At 40.8% G+C, this 21,862-nt stretch overlaps 2 protein-coding genes across 2 annotated transcripts; both read right to left on the reverse strand.

The window, feature by feature from the left end:
- Nucleotides 1-2,203: 2,203 nt before the first annotated feature.
- On the reverse strand, nt 2,204-3,322 carry LOC101467924 (P2Y purinoceptor 1-like). Its single transcript, XM_004560447.2, has one exon. It carries the CDS (start codon nt 3,305-3,307, stop codon nt 2,315-2,317), a length of 993 nt encoding a protein of 330 aa, XP_004560504.2. The 5' UTR covers nt 3,308-3,322; the 3' UTR covers nt 2,204-2,314.
- Nucleotides 3,323-6,735: 3,413 nt separating this feature from the next.
- LOC101476057 (P2Y purinoceptor 1-like) lies at nt 6,736-8,191 on the reverse strand. The gene has a single exon (XM_004560291.6). It carries the CDS (start codon nt 8,136-8,138, stop codon nt 7,185-7,187), a length of 954 nt encoding a protein of 317 aa, XP_004560348.2. The 5' UTR covers nt 8,139-8,191; the 3' UTR covers nt 6,736-7,184.
- Nucleotides 8,192-21,862: the final 13,671 nt, after the last annotated feature.

A 21,862-nucleotide genomic window follows, 5' to 3' on the forward strand; every position in this document is an offset into this window, starting at 1 on the left:
ATTGGTCCATTTGATCGATCTTTGTTTTTATTATTTATCCATCCATCCATTCGCTTCCGCTTATCCTTTTCAGCGTCGCGGGGGGCGCTGGAGCCTATCCCAGCTGTCATAGGGCGAGAGGCAGGGTACACCCTGGACAGGTCGCCAGTCTGTCGCAGGGCTAACACATAGAGACAGACAACCATTCACACTCACATTCACATTCACACCTAGTGGCAATTTGGATTATCCAATTAACCTATCCCCACAAGTTGCATGTCTTTGGACGGTGGGAGGAAGCCGGAGTACCCGGAGAGAACCCACGCAAACACGGGGAGAACATGCAAACTCCACACAGAAAGACCCCGGCCTGATGGTGGAATTGAACTCAGGACCTTCTTGCTGTGCGGCAACAGTGCTAACCACCGTGCTGCCGTTTTTATTATTTATTATATTTTATTTTCAGATGTTACAGACGGGACAGACATGAGTGAGGGATAGGAAAGGGAGAAAGAAAGAGGAAGGAAAAGAAAAACAGAAAGGGAGAGGGACAGTGAGAAAGGGGGGGAGAAAAAAAAATCTCCTGGATCACCTGTTGAGAGAAGAAGAAGAATAGAAAACAAGCAAAAAAAAAAAACCCCAAAGCAACATACTAAACACAACACCATCGCATTAATCTAGCTAAGTGTAAACAGCAGTAAATACTAAATATTCAATGTTGTTGTGCAGCACGCAGGACAGACAGCGCACAATGTGCTTTGAAGTAGCAGCCAAGAAAGGTGTAATTTAAGTCTACGAGCAGTGAACACCCGTGTGCATACCTGTGTGGATCAGCGCGCTTGTATTCAAATGGTTTCCACATGTAATGGTCTGCAAGAGGATGTAGCGAGCCATAGCCCCGTCCCCCAGGGCATGAAGCAGGCATGGAGATGGTGACCTTTGTTACTTTGGTCCCAGCTCTCTGCAGGTCATTCACCAGGTCCCCCCGTGTGGTTCTGGGATCTTTGCTCACCGTTCTCATGATCATTTTGACCCCACGGGATGAGATCTTGTGTGGAGCCCCAGATCGAGGGAGATTATCAGTGGTCTTGTATGTCTTCCATTTTCTGATGATTGCTCCCACAGTTGATTTTTTCACACCAAGCTGCTTGCCTATTGTAGATTCACTCTTCCCAGTCTGGTGCAGGTCTACAATACTTTTCCTGGTGTCCTTCGAAAGCTCTTTGGTCTTGGCCATGGCAGAGTTTGGAGTCTGACTGTTTGAGGCTGTGGACAGGTGTCTTTTATACAGATGATGAGTTCAAACAGGTGCCATTCATACAGGTAACGAGTGGGGGACAGAAAAGCTTCTTACAGAAGACGTTACAGGTCTGTGAGAGCCAGAGATTTTCCTTGTTTGAGGTGACCAAATACTTATTTTCCACCCTAATTTACAAATAAATTCTTTACAAATCCTACCATGTGAATTCATGGATTTTTTTTCACATTCTGTCTCTCACAGTTGAAGTGTACCTCTGGTGCAAATTACTGACCTCTGTCATCATTTTAAGTGGGGAACTTGCACAATCGGTGGCTGACTAAATACTTTTTTGCCCCACTGTATTAGAACTGCATTTGCATTGCCGCTGTGCAACATGTGCATGCAATATGAGAACAGAAAAGCAAAGTTTCATTAGAGAATAAATTAAATATATTGTCAAAATATTTTGTTTTTTATCTGGTTTAAAGAAAAATCTGTTTTATATGATTTATGTTATTTTCTTTCACTAGAACGCACTGTGTGAACTCATGCAGTCTTCTTTTAAAAAAGATGCAAGTACAAGCCATATGAACCCATTCACAAAGCAGTTGTACTCTATGCTCTTAGGTCTTTTTATCTGTATACACACACTTATACACCAATGACCCAGGGGCTGCTTGTGAGTGTTTTAACTACTAACCACAACTTGTTAATGATTGCACTGAAAAATAAATCATGATAATCATCTCCCAGTGCTCTGCCCTGACCTTATTGTGTGCAAGTGTTGCTGTTGTGATATATGTGAAAAAATGTGGATAAGAGTATATTTACATCAAAAATCTAATGTCATTAGGAACTGGCTGTTGATTTTTTTCTCAGTCACAGCTTTAGTCATTCTCTGTTGACATTAGCTTCCTTTCACAGATCTGTCATAACACAGACACATGGAGCTGTTTCCTCTGAATCCATAGTTTATTTAAAACATTGTATAATATAGTATAAAAAAGAATGTAATAAATAGAAAAAAAGGACAGCAAATGAACAGTGTAGCTGTTAAGCACAGCAGTAAAAGATGAGATCAAAGTCAACAATGAACTAGTCTTGTGTATACTGTGTCGCCTGCACACTGCCATATCTTGATACAGTCAGACGATTTAACATATGACAAGATCGCAGGAGAAGCTTATTGAACTGAGTAGAAATATCTGTGATATGGAGGTAAACCAGGGGGTTCAAAACACTATTCAGACACACAAGACCACGACTTATCTGATGAGCACTGAAGACTCCATTATTCCATGTAGGGCATTGCCCCTTTTTTAATAATCCTCTTGCATAAAGGTTGAGGTTCCTAAAAATATGATATGGGATGTAACAAACTGAGAAGAGAAAAATCAAAATAAACAACAACTTTAAGCTTTTTTGTTTTACTTCCTTGTCAATGGTATTACTTTGACAGAGAACCAAAATCACATGTCCATAGCAGCCAAGTAGGATAAGGAACGGGATGCAAAACCCAGTGAGTGTCTGTCCAAGACTGTATGTCAGGTAATCCTCGACATACTGTGTAGAGGTGGTGTGGTAGCATTTTGCGGTTTCATTTGTTTTGGTGGTGTTGTTTGTGGATGTTTTGAGGTAGAGCATGTCTGGAAGACTTTGAACACTCACCAACACCCAAACCATGACTGAGATAACCACAGTGTTACGGACAGTCATCCTTCCCATCGCTTTCAGTGGATGGACAATAGCCAGATACCTGTCCACACTTATACAGGTGAGGAATCCAATGCTGCCGTATAAATTCAAGTTGAAGCAGAATCTTGTGATCTTGCAGAAGGCATCTCCAAATATCCAATTACTGTTCATAAAATAGTATGCTGACAAAAATGGTAGTGTTGGAAGGAACAAAAAATTGGCAAGTCCAATGTTTAAAAGAAACACATTGTTTCCAACTTTCTTCTGTTTCTGCAGGATCGACTTCATCCCCCATCCATTAGCTCCCAGACCAATGATCAATACCATGGTGTAAATGGACGGTAGAATTTTGCGTTCGAAGTCATATTCAACAGAAGTACAATTATCAGGCATTGTGTGTCTGTACAACCTCACTCCTCTGTGGCAGAATTACAAATGAGGCAAGTGAAAGAAAACAAGTTCATAGAGTGATCGGTCATGTCCCTGCTTGTAAACCAGCACCGAGAAGCTGGAAAGAGATTCCTAATAATTGTGCAACACCTTGTGTATACATGCTTGTGAAACTGTCTGTTTGCTTGCTAGCGCACAAATACTGTTTACCTTTCTATCAATGCACCACACAAAAGCATGCTTGTTATTGTATTGTTATCATTTGTGTCATTCAAAACATTTTTTTAACTAAAACTTTCAGAAAAGATCGCATTTTCAAGTCCTAGACATTGAATGTTCATTATAACTTGGATTACAAGGTTATTTTTATTGCATGTAACACTCTGTGTGAAAGTTAGTTTAGCATATGAAATGCAGATGCATATTATTATTTATCAGTAAACACTTTGTTTGACAGCAAAGCTTTGTGATCTAAACAGATGGGCATCTAATAACCTCCGTTTGTGGTTGTTTTGCACACGATGGTAGCTGTATTTTAAACCATTTAAGACCTAAAACATCATTTTACATAAGTAAGTATGTCACGGCTGGCGGAGTGAGCCGTGTGGTGTGGAGGAAAAGGAGGACCCAAAATGCGGCAGTGACTGATGATTCGAGTGACGTTTATTTACAAGGTGGCAGTGGCAGAAACAGGCAACGAATCGTGAGAGATTACTAACGGAAACCTAAACTGGGAGAAACTAACTGACAAACCTGAGACCATACGAAAGGGGTGCAGGGCAGAGAGACGCAGACTAAGGAACAGGATACCAAGAAACACAGATGAACGCAGTGATACATGGATGAATGCAGACGAGCCGACAAGGAACACAGACCGACACCCACTAAATATACACACACAAGGTAATCGGGTAATCACACACAGGAGGTAAGAACAGCTGATCTGAATACACATGATGACTGGAGGACACAAGCTGAACACAATGACAACAGACACAGACCTTCAGAATAGAGCAGGAAATCCAGAACACGAGCCTTCAAAGTAAAGCAGGAAACACACAGACTGATTTGCAACACAACACGGGGACATGAACAGAGCACCAAGGACAGACACAGGTAGGGCTGAATATACACCAAACTTCAGGTTCAACCCTAAACCAATACAAAATCAGAATAAACACAAAACGCTGGGTCGACGACCCAGGACCATGACAAAGTATGTCATTGCCTGGGAGTCTTGATGGGTTATTTGTGATTTCTGATTGTTGTTGAAAGTTTTCAGTTTGCTTTTAATTATTATTCCACAGCTTTAGTTTTAATTACTATTGTAAATGGCCTGTATTTGTATATTCGATCGTCTTCTTTGAATTCATTCATGTTTTTGTTTTCATGGATTCTCCATAGTTTTTCTTGTCACTTGATTTAGCTGTTGTCTCTGTGTTTTTCTACTGTTGCCTGTATTCCCCTGTTGTGTTATTTCCTGTTATTTCTGTAGTCATTTATGTCTTGTGGGGGATTTTGTTGTTGTTATAGTGGTGTTTTTTTGCTTATGGACTCTTTGCTTATGTTGGGTTTTTTTTTTAATGAACTACTTTTTTCTTTTTGTTGAACTCACCTAGAAATCTGCATTTAGCTCCTCATCATGCAATACATAATAGAGGCGGAAAGAAGGCACAGCAAGCTGGATAGAAGAAGAGGATTGAAGTGAGTGGGCAGAAGACGTAGTGCTTAACAGATCAGAAAGGTAAGGAGGAGCAAGGTTCTGAATGGCCTTGAAGGTTAGCAGAAGAAGTTTGAATATTATCTGGAATGGAGCCGGTGTAGTTCCTTAAGAACAGTGGTAATGTGCTGGTAGGAGGGGGTTCTGGTAATAATGTGGGCAACGGAGCTTTATACCAGTTGAAGCTTATGAAGGGATTTTTGGGGGAGACCACGGAAGAGAGAATTACAGTAGTCAAGGCGGGAGGTAACGAGACTATGGACAAGAATGGACATAGGATAGGACATAGAATGGGTGGAAAGAGAAGGACGTAATCTGTTAATGTTGCGTAGATGGAAATAGGCAGAGCAGGTGAGATTATTGATGTAAGATTTAAAGGATAGTGAACTGTCTAGAATGACACCAAGGCTCTTACCCTGAGGTGAAGGGAAAACTGTGGAGTTATCGATAGTGAGAGAGAAATGATTTGCCTTCAAAAGGTTGGATTTAGTACCAATAGGAAGGATTTCAGTTTTATCCTCATTAAGCTTTAGAAAATTACAGTTGAACCAGGATTTTAATTCAGTTAGGCATTCTATAAGGGAAGAAGGTGGGAGGGAGGAATCAGGCCTGGAGGAGAGATATAACTGGGTGTCATCAGCAAAACAGTGAAAGTGAAGATCAAATCTGAAGAAAATGGTACCATGAGGGAGGATGTATATTATGAAGAGAAGAGAGCCTAACACTGAACCTTGGGGTACACCAGAAGTGACTGGGAATAGACTAGAAAGAAATGATTTAAGTTGAATAAAATGGGAGCAGTCAAGAAGATATGACTGGAACCAAGCTAAAGGTGTGTCAGAGATGCCAAGAGACAACAGAGTGAGAGATAGTGTTGAAGGCTGAGCTCAAATCCAAAAGGATGAGAACGTTGAGAAGACCAGAGTCGGCTCCGATTAGAAGATCATTAGTCACTTTAAGTAAAGAAGTTTCTGTACTGTGACATGAGTGAAAACCAGATTTAAATCTCTCCTACATGTTATTATTAACGAGGTGTGAATGATAAATAAACACTTCTAAATAAAAAGAACCCTTATAAATTGATTCATTTATTTACTGATTATTCTTTCTGTGCCCCTATTTACCTCAGATAACAGATATCTCCTAAAATTTTGACTAAAAGCCATATTTTTGACTGAGAAAAACATAATCCCACCACTTTTACTTACCACTGGTGTTTGATGAGGTTCCTTTGCTGGAATGGAGCATTTTCTTTATTCCAAACATGATTCTGCTAATTTAAAGCAAATAACCTGCTAATTATAACACATTTGTGAATATCTTAACTTTAATAACAAACTATAAAGTAGTATTGCTTCTGATAAAACCTCAGAGGCTTTAAACCTTTATTAGGAGTGTATTTACTTCGCTGTCTGTGGTAAATGAACATCTGTGTAACATTTACTGGCATGGTGAGAGCGGAAAAACGGTGTTAGAATGATTTTATATGAGATATCCTGTGGCATTTACAGAGGATATCATAATTGTCTGCAGTGCAGTTAACTGTTTCACAAAAACTCTTGTGTATTCTTGCAATCTTGAATTGTATTCTTGAATTGATTTACCATCTTTAAAAATATTTGCAAAGCTGATTTTCCTCAAATATTTGGAACATTTATCTTCAGTTGCTGAAAATGTGTTGGGCTTTAAGGGAAGTACATTAAAACATAAATGAGATCTGGACAAAGCAGTTTATTTTACTTTTAAACGACAGACTTTAAAAAAACATCCACTATGCACTTACTATCAAAAATAAGGGAAATCTGAATAAAAAGCCTTTAATTATAGTTAGACAGCAGAACAACAATGAGGCTTGAATTCAAATGCTTAAAGTATAGACATACAGTATATACAACATAATCAAAACTGACCTTTACTTTCAGCGTGTGTACATACATGTGACATGCTGTTAACATTAACCTTCTATCAGCAGTGAAGCATGCAGCATCATATCCTGTTTGTTCTTCAAACATTCAAGCATCACAAATGCAATAACTCGTCTTTCAAGTGTTTTTTAAGTATTATTTTTGCTTTTTAGTAAAAAGCAACATTTTTGTGTTTCTTACAAAAGTCTCAGATGAGTCTCAGATGAGGCGTACTCCTCATGTTCATCGGCACATTTCAAGTATCCGTGAGGTTAGAGGTGTACAGACTAGTGACAGCTTGGCGAGCTTGTTGGAGTAGCTGTCTGAGCTGAGAACAAACATCTTCACTTACATGCAGGTAAACTAGAGGATTGAGCGCACTGTTCAGACACACAAGGCCACGGCTTATCTGATGACAAATATAGACTCCATTAGACCATTTATGACATGTCCCCTTGATTACGCTTAGTCTTGACAAGAGGTTGAGATTTTTTAATATATGATAGGGGATGTAACAAACAGAGAACAGAAGAATCAAGATGAATAACAACTTTAAGCTTCTTTGTTTCAGTACTTCATCAATGTTATCATTGTGGCAGAGAACAGCAATCATATGTCCATAGCAGCTGAGGGTGATGAACAGGGGGATGCAAAATCCAGTGAGTGTCCGTCCCAAACTGTATTTCAGGTAATCTTTAACATACTCGTTAGAGGTGGTATCAAAACACTTCTTAGTATTGTTTATGGGTGATTTGGGGAAGAACGTGTCTGGAAGACTTTGAACACTCACCAACAGCCAGACCATGACTGAGATAGCCACAAAATGAGTCACAGTTATTCTCCCCATCATCCTCATTGGATGGACAATAGCCAAGTACCTGTACACACTGATACAGGTGAGGAATCCAATGCTGCCGTATAAATTCAGGTTGAAGAAGAATCTTGTTGTCTTGCAAAAGGCTTCTCCAAAGATCCACTGATCACCCTTGAAGTAGTACACCATCAGAAAAGGGAGTGTGAGCAAATACAAAATGTCTGCAAGTCCAAGGTTGAAAACGAAAACAGAGACATTCCCCAGTTTCTCCCATTTCTGCAGCACTGACCTCAATCCCAGTCCGTTAGCCACCATGCCAGTGATGAATACTAAAATGTAGACAGGTGGCAGGAATTTTTCTGTAAAGTCAAAGCTGATGCAAGAAGACTTGTTCATTGCGTCCTTGATAGCAGTCGGTACAATTCCTCCTCCTCGATGAGTGAGAGTCTTCACTGCACAGATCAAAGCACACACACATTTATACACTTCCTGAGTTGCATCTGTGGGCTATGAGATAACTGACTCACCTCTTTCACTGAAAACAGGAAAATGTAACCATGCAGAAGTGGCAGTTTTCACACGTTTATACACTCTTTTGTTTGCTCTCATCCTGACAAAGCCATATGAGAAGTGAAAAGTGAAATAAGTTCAGCTCTAGTTTTTAGCCTATGCTTCCACAGTCTGAATCTCTGGGTTTTCAACATTTATCTTATGCCTGTTCTACAGCGTGGTTCTGTCCTGCCTGTTTAGCAACAATGAGACTGCTATGCAACAGAAAATGACCACACAATTAGCTTGTAAAAGCAGTTTCAAAACTTAAATTAACAAACCAGAAAATCATTTGCGTGGATGTTACTCTAACACATTGTTGGGTCTGTCTAGCACAGGCCCACCGCTGGACCGAGACAATTTAAAAACACAGCAAAAGCATTGAACACCAAGTAGGCAAAGTTCTTCTTGTTACTCATGCATGAGGGAGACCTGCCTGGAGCCAAGTGTCGTTCCACCACTTGACCTCCGTCAGACTCTCAGCCAGGTTCCCCATAGCACTCCTTTTATTGTGGTCACATGAATATGCATAGGGTCATTAACATATAACATCTTACATAGGTATACATGTGAACAAAGAATACTCAATACTCACACATACTGTGTGTGTGTGTGTGTGTGTGTGTGTGTGTGTGGTCAGAGTGTGACCCCATAAAGACTTCCCTAAACCTGCTGGTCTGGAAGTCCAGCAGTTCATCTAAACAAAAGGCACTTAGCCTAAAACAGATATAGCTACGTTTATCCTACCATAAAACAATAAGAGAAGGTACGACCTCTCCCATGCTCCCAGAGTGCTCTCTAATGCACACAAAGTTTACAGACTATCAAGGATCAAACCTCTACCAATCTACAACTAATTATAAAACTCTAAGCATATATAAGTAGATATTTCTAAGCATAAATGACAATCAACAATACAAAACCTAACACACATACTGCCCATATTAATACTGTTGCAGCCTTACCCCAATGGTAGCAGGTTCCCCCAGCAGCACACTGCTCCCCCATCTCCTTTGGGACCTGTGCAGTAGCACCGTGGGCAGACACACATAGGCCACAAAAATCTCATACTAAAGCAAATGTTTTTCATTAGTACCCACTCGGATCGACCAATGGGACTAATGGGTTTTCCATTAGGTCATAGTACCTGGTACCAGGTACCAGAGAATCTGGTACCAGGGAAACTGTTTAAATTGCTTGGAATCTGGGTTACAAGTAATCTAAACAGATCCTAAGATGTAAGTCGTCAGACTGCATGCTACCAATTGACTGGTCACTAGAGTCATTCGATGAGTCATAAGAGCGACTGATTGTCGAAAATCAAAACTGACATTTTTGAAACTCGACAACACAAGAAATAGCTACTTGAAATAACACCGTGTTCCCCCAGGTGTGACGAAAAGCTACAGACTGAGCATCAGGTATATATTCACTTCAATGTCCGCCTTTTTTCTGTTAACACGTGTTGTCGTGGTTTTCGGTAGGGAAAGAGACGACACCTTGTAGAGCAAACAACTTCGACCTTTATTTGTCACTTCCGGTACCCAACACACTTTCAACATAAAACTGGATATACTTAAACAGATAACACCACATCCTCCTTTCTCAGAAAACAACAACTTATTGAAATATTTACTGTGTAAGGGAAACTGTACTTTCGTTACTTCTTAGAACCTATTGCAGAAACATAGCTACTCTATTTTTAACTCGAGAAGCTTTGCTTTATTTAATCTCACAAGTTCAATCTTTGTGGTTTTATGACAACTCTGCCAGCTCTAGTTCTGACAAGACCTGGGACTTCTGTCTTGGGAGTCAGAGTTGTAGACGTCGATAGGTTGGGAGCTGGCAGGGTATTTTCTCTGGGACTGACGGGGGTAGATGGGGTCTGTAACTTTGGTGTGGACTCTGGCAATGGCTGGAGGTGACGTCTATTTCTCCTGATGGCTCCTGAAGGAGTCTCAACCATATAAGAGCGGGGTTTGGAGTGAGAGGAGATGACAGTCCCTTCACGCCTAGTGTCTGTAATTGTTAAGAGAATTTTTATTTTAGTTAAATCATTAAAGTATAATCAAGTAGAAACAAGTATGCCTTATAATCAAGTGTTTATATATTTTCACACGGTAAAGCTTACTGTTGAAAAGAACACAATGTATTCCTTGCTTAAGTGTGTGAGATGTTTGACAAAGACAGGATATACATGCATTCTTTACTTCAGTGTCTGCGATGTCAGATAAGCATGAATACTGCTGTGTCGTTGTTTTTCAGTTTGTGTGCAGAAGTTAGATAGCTAAGACAATGCCTGAGCTCTCCCCTCTTCAGTTGAAAGAGGAAGTACTATGTAACCCATTTTGCCTTATAAATAAAGCGAGTAAACGGTGCTCGGTGTGTTAGTCTGCTCAGAGACTCTCACCCGTGCGCACGTCTTTGAAACTCTGAGTCGGTCTGCCAGTGTCTCATTTCTCTCTTACTGTGCTTTTACAAATGTCAACCCCTTGACATTTAATTGGTCCTTCGTAGCCGGAGAACTGACTGTTATTTTTAACGTCTAGTTTTCCATAGACGGTCTCCATCGGATCCTGACGTCGTGACGCCTGCGCTGGAAGAAATCTGATCAGTAAAACGAAAAACCCGGACACGTGAATTCGATCTCCGGTCAGCGTTCGGCCTTCACGACTCCAGGACCCGATGAGCACCGGATCCAAAAACGCAGCGCCACAGTAGAGGTGAATATGACACGCATTCCACCAAGCGCTAAAATACGTTGATATTGAGATTTTCCTTTAAGTAGTGTGTAAACCTAGGTACGCCGACAGATCTCAGTGTCCATGCGGGACTAGGAAGACGACAGGCAAGAGCGAAATTCTAGAAAAATCGCTATTAAAAGTTCCGGTCGCTCTGGGAGTGGCTGTAACGGAACAGGTTTCCGGTCACTCAAGAAGAGTGGCTGAAGGTGAAGGTGTTACACAAATAAATAGGCCTACGGAAAATCTCAATAAAAATCATAGAAACGCGCTTTGTTTGTGAGGAGTGAGTTGTTTTTACGACCCAATACGCGGTCGAACCACTTCTCAAACTGTTTTCCTGTGAACACTCACGTATTGGTAAAGGTGAAAAGGGTTGTGCTTCATCACGTAAAATCGATAACCGCTCTCTCAATTAGTGAGAGAGTAGAAGGCTGTTATCGAAAACCCATTCTCACTTTTTCATGCCAAAGGTGTCACAGTTCTGACGTAATTAGTTCAAAATGGGTAACTCTAAAACTAAAGTAAAATTAACAGCAGACGAAGAGTGGTTAGAAAAAACTGTTCAAATGCAGGAATAGTCAGTGCAAAAAGGTGGAGAAATCCACATAAAATATATTGTCCAGCTTGGCAAGGCAAATGCACCCCTGATTCAATAAATGCTTTAAAAACCGCTTTGCAAAAAGAGTTATATGTGGAAAAAAGTCAAAAGCCAAACCAGCAGTTGTAATATATGTGAAAGGTGTGCCGTTAAAAATGTTTTGAGACACAGGAGCTTGTAGAACTGTCTTAACTGTAGAAGTCCCAAATGTAACATTCTCAAAAAACACTATAATTGTGAAATCAGCCTCAGGACATGTGACAAAACAGCATCTAACCGATCCCCTTTTTATGTCACATAGAGATAGTGGCCGTGGCTGCAAAAATCAGTGCATTTATGACCCATCATGCCCAGATTGTATGAAATAAATAAAAGGAAATCATTCATATGAAGACCTTTTCTATAAAAAAGAGAGATGCATAAGGTAGATTAAGGCTGTGTCATTGTTCAGCCAAGGAAAGTGTGTGAAAAGATAAATGTTTCCATCCTGGAGGGTGAGTGAGACTGCAGCTCACTCACGGTCCCTGATGGATACAAAATAAAATATAATAATCTGAAGGTTGGATCTGAGATGAGGCAAACAGAAGACCAGTCTAAAAGTAGGCACAAACCTGTTAAGAGAAAAAAGCAAATCTTGTACAGATTGGATGAACTATAAATTATCTGTTTGCCGAGTAAGATGATCCTAACTATTAAATTGGCTCAGTAATAATATAGTGATATACACTAATAAAATATTGTAATACACTATTGTTATTATATAGAGAGAAAAAGATGATAATAATTAATAAAAATATAATATTAATATTGACAAGAAGTATCTTAGCCAGTATGATGTGAGATGGACAATTGTTATGAAGAAGTCTGCATCAAGCTTAAAGGTTTGCTCAAACTCAGTATAATGACATATGAGATGAAGAAAATAAAAGCAATATCTAAACCAATTAGGTGCATAGAGGCACTTAACCTGCTTGAAAACCTGTCATTTATCCTAGATAAATATTACTGAGATACAGAGCACATCTATAATAACAACTAATAAGCCAAACCCTGTAGATAATAACTAAACCTACAGGATTATGAAGCTGAATTAAATGTGTGGACACCGCTAAGTTGATAAGCATGTTACACATTTTCTTTTATTTTTATTGGTTCTTTTTTTTAGAGCAGAGGCTGCATGCTGTTAAAAGCGAACACATACAGCTGTCTGTGAGCTCAGTTTCCCCTCACACTTCTGCTTTGTTTCTGGCAGCATTTTTCTTTGTCTCTTTGTATCCTGACTCATGTACGTTTTTGTTTTGTTTGATTATTTTGTTAGTTTGGAAACAAATTTGTGCCAATACTTGTGGATTATGGTGACACATAGTGATTAGACATATGATTTACAAATGCCCAGTTTTAGAACTGTGAGCTATGAACAATGCAAAGTTTAGGAAATAATATATATACAAAACAAAAAACTTCAAAGTTTGAAATATGTAAGATGTGTGAATTCTTTGAAAAACTAGAAGGTATCTAAAATTGCCTCAAGTGAAAATGAAATTCTCTAATGACACTCTGATAGTTAGGTCAGCATAAGGGCCAGAAGGCCTGTGAAACCACAATATCCTTTGAGTGCAGAAGCAAAGGAAAGAATTAGGCCAGTAATTGCAGACATGCAGAAAGCAGGTATTCTCGTGAAAACTAATAAAGCCACATGTAATACACCAATTCTTCCAGTAAAAAAGACCTAGCAGTAAAAAAGACAAAGTACAATGGACTCCAGAAGCAGAAAAAGCTTTCGTTGATTTGAAAATAGCACTGCAGACATGTACCGTCTTAGCATTACCAGACTATGGAAAACCTTTCGTTCTCCATGTTGATGGTGCAGGAGGGTATATGAAAGCAGTCTTAACTCAAGCTTTTGGAGAAAAACAACGTCCATTAGCTTTCTACTCATGCAAACTTGACTCTGTAGCTGCTGGATTACCTACCTGTGTTCAGGCATGCGCAGCAGCAGCAGAGGCAGTTAAAAAATGTGCAGACATTGTTCTAGGACATAAATTGATCATCAAAGTCCCACATGCAGTGACCTCTATTTTGCTCCAAGCGAACCTCTCTTTCCTCACGCATGCAAGACAACTTTCTTATGTGGGGATTCTACTTACACAATCACACATAAAAATAGAGAAGTGTGGCCAGCTAAACCCAAGTACACTTTTGCCGATTTCTCTGGACGGAGAACAACACTGTTGCATTCAAAAATTAGAGGAAGATACAAAACCTCGCACTGATATATACAGCTCCCCCCAGAGCAGTTTCAGTAATGTTTTTGTGGACGGCTCAGCGTCAAAAGACATTCACGGTAGAAATTGTGTGGGTTATGCGGTCACAACTGTTGATAAAGTGATAGAAGCAAAAGCTCTCAGCTCCTCAAACTCTGCTCAAAGCGCAGAACTAACCGCAGTCATCAGAGCATGTACTTTGTATAAGGGTCAAAGTGTTAATGTTTACACAGACAGTCAATATGTCTATTCAGCAGTTCATCATTTCGCTAAAATATGGCATAACAGAGGAATGACAACTTCCTCAGGCAACACAGTTCAACATGCAAACCTTCTAAAAAAGCTATTAGAAGTAATAACGTTGCCAAAAGAATTAGCACTATGCAAATGTGCAGCTCATCAAAAGGATGACACAGAAATTACGAGAGGAAATAACTTTGCTGACAAAGCAGCAAAAGCAGCTGCAGAAAAACAAATTGATGTTTTAACAACAGAAACCATAGATCTAATACCTTTAGAAATACTAGCAGATGCACAGAAAACAGCATCGCTGAGTGAACAAAAATCTTGGGTGAAAGATGGAGCAGAATTAAAAGACAACCTCATGATGTGTAATGGCAAACCAGTGCTTCCAAAATCTTTGCATAGAACTGCTGCTTTAGTGACACATGGGAAAACTCATGTGTCATCAGGAGGGATGATTAATATTCTTAATAAACAATTCTATACAAAAAATTTTGAAAGTTCAGCACAAGAGTTTATCAGAACATGTATGATTTGCCAAAGACACAACGCACAGGGAAATCTACGTCCAAAGCGAGGGCATTTCCCTATACCACCGCATCCATTTCACACTGTCCACATGGATTTCATAGAATTAAATGAATCACAATCCTCCAAATATGCACTTGTGATAATTGATGTATTTTCCAAGTGGCCAGAAATATACCCAGTGAAAAAAGCAGATGCAATATCAGTAGCAAAATGTCTATGTAATCATTTTATTCCAACGTACGGTATTCCATCTCTGATAAGATCAGACAATGGCACACATTTTGTAAATGAAGTAATAAGTAAAGTTTCTGAAGCTTTAGGCTTCAGCATAAAACATCACTGTTCTTATCATCCACAAAGTGCAGGATTAGTCGAGAGAACTAACGGCACAATTAAACAAAGGTTGAGGAAATGTATGGAAGAGACTAAAAAACCTTGGCCTGAATGTCTAAGCTTGGTTAAATTATGGATGAGAATAACTCAAGGAACAGGTGGTCTAACGCCATTTGAAATCGTACATGGCAGACATTTTCCACTCCCCATAATGAGTGAGCCAATTAATAAATCTATTGCAGAAACAACAATGGCAGAATGGATGACAAAACTATTTGAGAATAAAGAAGTGAGATTAAGCAATCAACTGCCGAGTGACTTTTCTTCAGTTTCTTGCAGGTTGAACCCCGGTGATTGGATTCTGATTAAAGTCCTCCAGCGGAAAAACTGGAGTGCTCCAAAGTGGGAAGGTCCCTTCCAGGTGCTACTTACCACACCCACAGCGTGTAAGATAGCCGAACGAGTTTCGTGGATTCATCAATCCCACGTGAAGAAAGTGTTTGCACCACAATAAGACGCCGGTTCCCCTGACTCTTACATGAACCCCTGCTGGAGGACAGGGCTGAACGGGTTTCCCGCCCTGTGCTTCCTCGGCAGTGCTACTCACGTGGGAGCTCGGGTGTGCCTGGTCGCCCTGAAGATCAGACTGACCTATCCCACCGAAGAGCAGAACCAATAATAACACCAGGGACGCCTGAATAAAATCTCAACAAGATGACTGAGGAAAACAACCTGATAAATCCAGAAGAAGAACCAGCTTCAGAATCAATGCTAGCACCAGTTCCAGCCCCAAAGCTGTTGTGCTTGGGCGCTTGTGACATCAAACGAAAACTACTCATGTGCTACATATTCTGTCTAATGGCTATCCTCCTGATGACGACACTCTTTTGGTTGATGCCCAGTGGAACCCACAAGACAGTACCAATTATTCTCCGACCTAAGAGGTGGACCCACGACAACTCGCACCTGAAGGAGATAGACAAAGAACACAACCACCCGTGGCTGAACAATGCATGGTACCGGTATGTCCATGACAGAGTGCACAGAGAAGACAATGCCACAAACTGCTATGTCTGCTCACATATGCCCACGACAGCACTCCATGCCACAGTGTATGGAAAACCCCGAACCAAGGCTGAAGCACTCTGCATATATGACAAAGCCATTACCGGGACCTGATCAACACCAGGAAAACCTGTGATGGTGATAGGTGGATCCATAAAGGACCAAAACAGCAACACATGCCACAACACTACACAATATATAGTCCCACAGAGTGTAAAGTCTCTAATCTACAACATAACAAACTGCACCCACCAGTACCCAAATATAAACTACACCTGCAATGAAGCCTACTGGGTGCATATAAACGTCAGCCATAGAAAACTGAAATCATTCTCAGTTGTTTTGCCACCTGACATACAACACCCAGTGTGCTTTAACTTCACAGGAGCAACCGGACAAACAGGTACGCCCCAGGGTCTGAAGAAATTAGGACAAAACCGAAACTGCTCCATGATCCTGGCGGCACCAGATTGGGATGGCATCGGCTCATCAACAGGTACATACTGGGTACAGGGCGCAGCTTGGGCGTGTGGCCTGAAAGTCTATTTCATGCTGCCACCAAACAGCACCGGACTCTGTGCCCCTGTTCTGGTATCTGACCACACCTTTAAGATGTCAGTGAACAGCAACACCAGAGCTAAACGTAACACAGGCCTCAAGCCCCATGATCCATATCTTGGTTCTGATGTACCAGATGACTTCAAACTCTGGACCAAGAGCCAGAAGGTAATACACGCTTTGTTTCCATGGATAGGAGTAGGGAAACACGCACTACAGATAGAAACCCTGGACTATCGTTTTGGATTATTTTTAAATGCTTCAACCCGCATTAATCAAGGACAGAATGAAGAAATTGATGCAATTCGCATCACTGTCATGCAGCACCGAGTGGCTTTAGACATCATTCTCGCAGAGAAAGGTGGTCTCTGCGTATTGTTTAACACTACATGTTGTACCTACATACCTGATAACATCCATTCATTAAACATGACAAATGCTTTGAATGTTTTGAAACAACTGAGAGACGCTCAGCAGCAGGACTACGTTACCGATACTCAAGGTTGGTGGGACTGGCTGCTGAGCGGCTCTTGGAAATCTCTACTGATTAAAGGCCTGTTGGCCCTTTTCAGTGTGATGTTACTATTTTGCCTTTTCATTGCTTGTATTATCCCATGTCTGAGAAGCATAATGACAAACATGTTCAAGCGTATGTTAGGAAACCATGTCTTGGCTCAGTCAGTTATGGAGGATCCCTATCGTCAGTATGATATGCTGAGTGTGAGAGAGAGAGAAGAAAATCTCTATGACAATCTTGACAAGCTTGTTGTTTAATTATTTCACTGAATGACGTGCAAGTTGAAAATGTGACTAACAAGTGACTATGCATTGAGTAAAATATGTGAAATATATTAACATCAGGAGGGAATGTTAAGAGAATTTTTATTTTAGTTAAATCATTAAAGTATAATCAAGTAGAAACAAGTATGCCTTATAATCAAGTGTTTATATATTTTCACACGGTAAAGCTTACTGTTGAAAAGAACACAATGTATTCCTTGCTTAAGTGTGTGAGATGTTTGACAAAGACAGGATATACATGCATTCTTTACTTCAGTGTCTGCGATGTCAGATAAGCATGAATACTGCTGTGTCGTTGTTTTTCAGTTTGTGTGCAGAAGTTAGATAGCTAAGACAATGCCTGAGCTCTCCCCTCTTCAGTTGAAAGAGGAAGTACTATGTAACCCATTTTGCCTTATAAATAAAGCGAGTAAACGGTGCTCGGTGTGTTAGTCTGCTCAGAGACTCTCACCCGTGCGCACGTCTTTGAAACTCTGAGTCGGTCTGCCAGTGTCTCATTTCTCTCTTACTGTGCTTTTACAAATGTCAACCCCTTGACAGTAATCCACACTGGTTGCCCCGGTGCGAGTGGAGGAAGTTCAGTCGCCCGATGTCTCCTGTTGTACGCATCACTGTCCCTCGCCCTTCTCTCTCTCGCTTTTGCCAACACTGTATTCTTATTGGGCAGGCTGGGATTGAGTAGGGAAGGAAGCTGGGGAACTGGCGTGCGCAGTCTCCGTCCCATCAGTAGTTGCGCCGGGCTATATCCGTTAGCCAATGGTGTTGCTCTGTAAGCTAGGAGTGCAAGATATGGGTCTTTTGCCTTCTTTAGCAGGTTTTTCACAGTTTGGACATGACGCTCAGCCTCGCCATTGCTCTGTGCAAATCTAGGACTGCTTGTTACATGTCTGAACCCATAGGTTGCTGCAAAGTCTTTGAACTGTTGTCCTGAAAACTGAGGTCCATTGTCAGTGTAGAAAAGCTCTGGAATTCCATGTCTGGAAAAGACAGATTTTAGGTGTACTATAACATCTTCCGATCTGGTGGGGGTAAGTTTGGCTATTTCCACGAATTTCGAGTAGTAGTCCACCAAAAGCACATAGTTGCTGTCATTGAGTGTAAAAAGGTCTGCACCAACTTTTTGCCATGGCCTCTCCGGGAGTTGGCTTGGCATTAAAGGTTGTACTGGGTTAGTACGCTCTTTGATGCAAATGGTGCAGTTTTTCACAAGTTCATTTATTTGCCCACTCAGACCAGGCCACCACACTGCCTCTCTGGCTCTCTCTCTGCATCTAGACATTCCCTGGTGCCCCTCATGTAGGGCACTTAGGACAGAGTGGCGCATAGCAGTGGGGATTACTAGTCTGGTGCCTTTCAGTAGCAGATTGTCATGTACAGTTAAGGTCTCTCTGTGTGGCCAATATGCTTTAATTGGGCCTATGAGATGGCTGTATTCTGGCCAGCTGCTCTGACAAAAAGTCATGACCTCTGAACATATGCTGTCGGTTTTTAACTGTTCTTTTACCTGTGTGATGTATGTCGAGGTAGCAGGCATGCATTTGACAATTTCATCCACATAAATATTTGTGTCTTCCAGAAATTCGGCTGTAGCTTTTGAATCAGGGTCTTGGTTAACGGGTGCACGTGACAGTGCATCTGCTGTGAGGAGTGCTTTACCAGGAGCGTGTGAGATGGTGTAGCTGTACCTCATAAGCCTTAGGCGGAATCGTTGGATCCTGGGTGGAAGCTCGGTTAGGGCTTGCTGGCCTAACAGGCTGATGAGTGGCTTGTGGTCAGTCTCTAAGGAGAAGTGTCTCCCGATGAGGAAATCTTTGAATCTTTCACACTCCCATGTTAATCCAAGCGCCTCCTTCTCCACCTGTGCATATCTCTGTTCGGGGGTAGGTTAGCGTTAGCATTGTAGCCGCCGTTAGCTCGCTGGTGGGGCGGTGGCGTGCGAGGCCGCGTAACTGTTGCGCTAGCTCCCGCTTCTTCGTCCGACATCTTTCGTCTCGAGAAAACTCTTTACCACTTCCAAAGTCGCTTGCTGTCACTCCCCGATGATAAGGCACTTACATTTCATCCCACTCCTGACACCATGTCGTGGTTTTCGGTAGGGAAAGAGACGAGACCTTGTAGAGCAAACAACTTCGACCTTTATTTGTCACTTCCGGTACCCAACACACTTTCAACATAAAACCGGATATACTTAAACAGATAACACCACAGTGTCACATATTAATTCGCATGACACACAGACGCATGCCATGGATTGGGACGAGTCGTGTCAATCCATGGCAAGTCGACCTGAGTAGGTACAATATAAAAAAGGGGCTTAGCAAAGCGGGTTCCACAGTGTACCCGAAGTATATTATGCCTGCCCCACATTTGAAGCCAGTATCAAGGGCACAGTGGGTGATCAATTTGAGCCCCACATTGCAGAGACCACCATTTTTCGGATGTTATCAGTCCATACAATGGGCATTATTAGCAGAAATCAGCCCTATAGATATGGCCCAGTAGGGGCCACCTGCTAGTTTGTTCAGAAGGTTGTTATCATCCATTCAGATGGAGGATCACTAACAGGAGGATGGGAAGAATCCACGCTCGCTGGAAACCAGTGGATACGGAAGTCTTTACAGGTAAGACCATTTGTACATAGTATGTTCTCTACATTTTACTGTGATTTACTGGGACATTTCCATGATAAATGGAATTAAAGGGAGATGTTTCCACTGTTGTCTAATGAAGTGTGTAAATCTTTAATAATATTTATTTGCTTGGTTATTTTAGGAGTGTTTTTCTGAACATGACGAAAAATGACAGAAGAAACTAATTTGAACTTCAGTCTCCTGTTACAGATGATCACTGTGACCTCAGAGGCCAACTGGTCTGCAAACTGGAACTGGAGTGAGGAAGAGGGGAGTCATCATCCAGCTTCAAAGAAAACATCCAGGTAAACTGATTCGGATCAGTGGATAAACTTGTCTCCACTTTCACAGGAGATACTTTTACAGAGAGACTATCTGAGCCATTTTAGTCTTAAATTATAGTACTTTTAAATACAGGAAAATTTTTAAAGGACACAAATTAACATCCAACTTTAACCATAATACAAACAAAGCATGTGCGTTTTCAAACTGTTCCTCAGATAGGCGGGATATCACCATTGGACTGCCCAACCAGCCAGCTTCAATAAAGGACAAGCAACAAAAGAATAGAGCAGCATTCAGCGACCACCAAACATGAGCATGTTGATGTAACATTCAGCTGATCCTTGTTCATCTGTGTACTTCTGCTTTTGGTAAGTTTAGTAACTTAACTACAGTAACTATAACGCAGTCACTCGAAACACATGCCATCCATTTCTAATTAACTGGTTACTTCCTATCAGTTATTTTAGAAACTATGTGGGTCACCTGACCTAACACTGTTTCTTCCTGTTCCCCTTACTGTTAGTGTCAAATGTCAAACAGCTGTAAAGGAAACTACACCAGTGTACTGGGATTTTTCACCAACGCGTGCCAGATGCTATTCCTGCCTGTCATGCCAACATCACCCGAGCAAGCTCCGCCTACCCCAGGACCTCGCCATGTCATGTATTGATCATGATGATTATTAAGATGACAGCAAGTGCGACAAAGACTGTAAAATCCATGACCAGAATGTTTAGATGCTTTCTAATTATTAATGACTTTATAAAATATTTAAGTGGTTCAGGCAGCTTTTGAATTACCATGAACACTTACCATATTGTATCTTTACAACATATTTTTCAATGAGACAGATTTGTAACAGAGGCCTTGCTCTCAGTAAGTTTGAAGTAATTTCCTGATTTATTTATAATCTCTGATCTTTCTGTATTCTGCTCAGTTTGCATGCTGCCTTTACCAGTTTTTCTCTTTTGTAACTGATGATAATTCAGTGAATATATTGAGCTGCTTCCCTTTGTCCCCTCCCACATCACTTTGTTAAGTTTTTCAGTGTCCAGTTATATTTTTTTTACTCCTGTTTGAATTATGTGTGCATGTATGTTTGACCCTGTAGAGTATTTAATGGACTGCTTGTCTTCCTGTTTGTAACCACTGCCTGTTTTTGACTAAAGATTCAGAAATGGGACTTTAATACAGTCTCTGTGCATCCTCCATTTGCGTCCTCTTAATGTGAGAATGTGTCACATGTGTCACAGATGTTTTCATTTTAATTACGCTTTCCCACTGTAAGTTGCTGCTGCATTTATTCACAGCACATATAAGAAAGATTCAGATTAATACAGTGATAATAAAGTCAGAATTCTTCAGTTTGCACTGTGAATTATTATCTTTCATGGAGTAAATTTTAAAGTTCAGTACTTCAAAGCAGGAGCTATGAAGAATCGTACTGGCACAATATGAGATTTTCACTTAATTATAAAGTCTAAGTTTTCTAATTATGATAGAAAACTGGAAGAAAAAT

Source organism: Maylandia zebra, linkage group LG20 (genome assembly GCF_041146795.1).
Source record: "Maylandia zebra isolate NMK-2024a linkage group LG20, Mzebra_GT3a, whole genome shotgun sequence".
Lineage (NCBI taxonomy): Eukaryota > Metazoa > Chordata > Actinopteri > Cichliformes > Cichlidae > Maylandia > Maylandia zebra.

Bases quoted from the DNA above. Each gene is read 5' to 3' on its own strand.
- LOC101467924 (XM_004560447.2), bottom strand. From the start codon at position 3,307: ATGCCTGATAATTGTACTTCTGTTGAATATGACTTCGAACGCAAAATT.
- LOC101476057 (XM_004560291.6), bottom strand. From the start codon at position 8,138: ATGAACAAGTCTTCTTGCATCAGCTTTGACTTTACAGAAAAATTCCTG.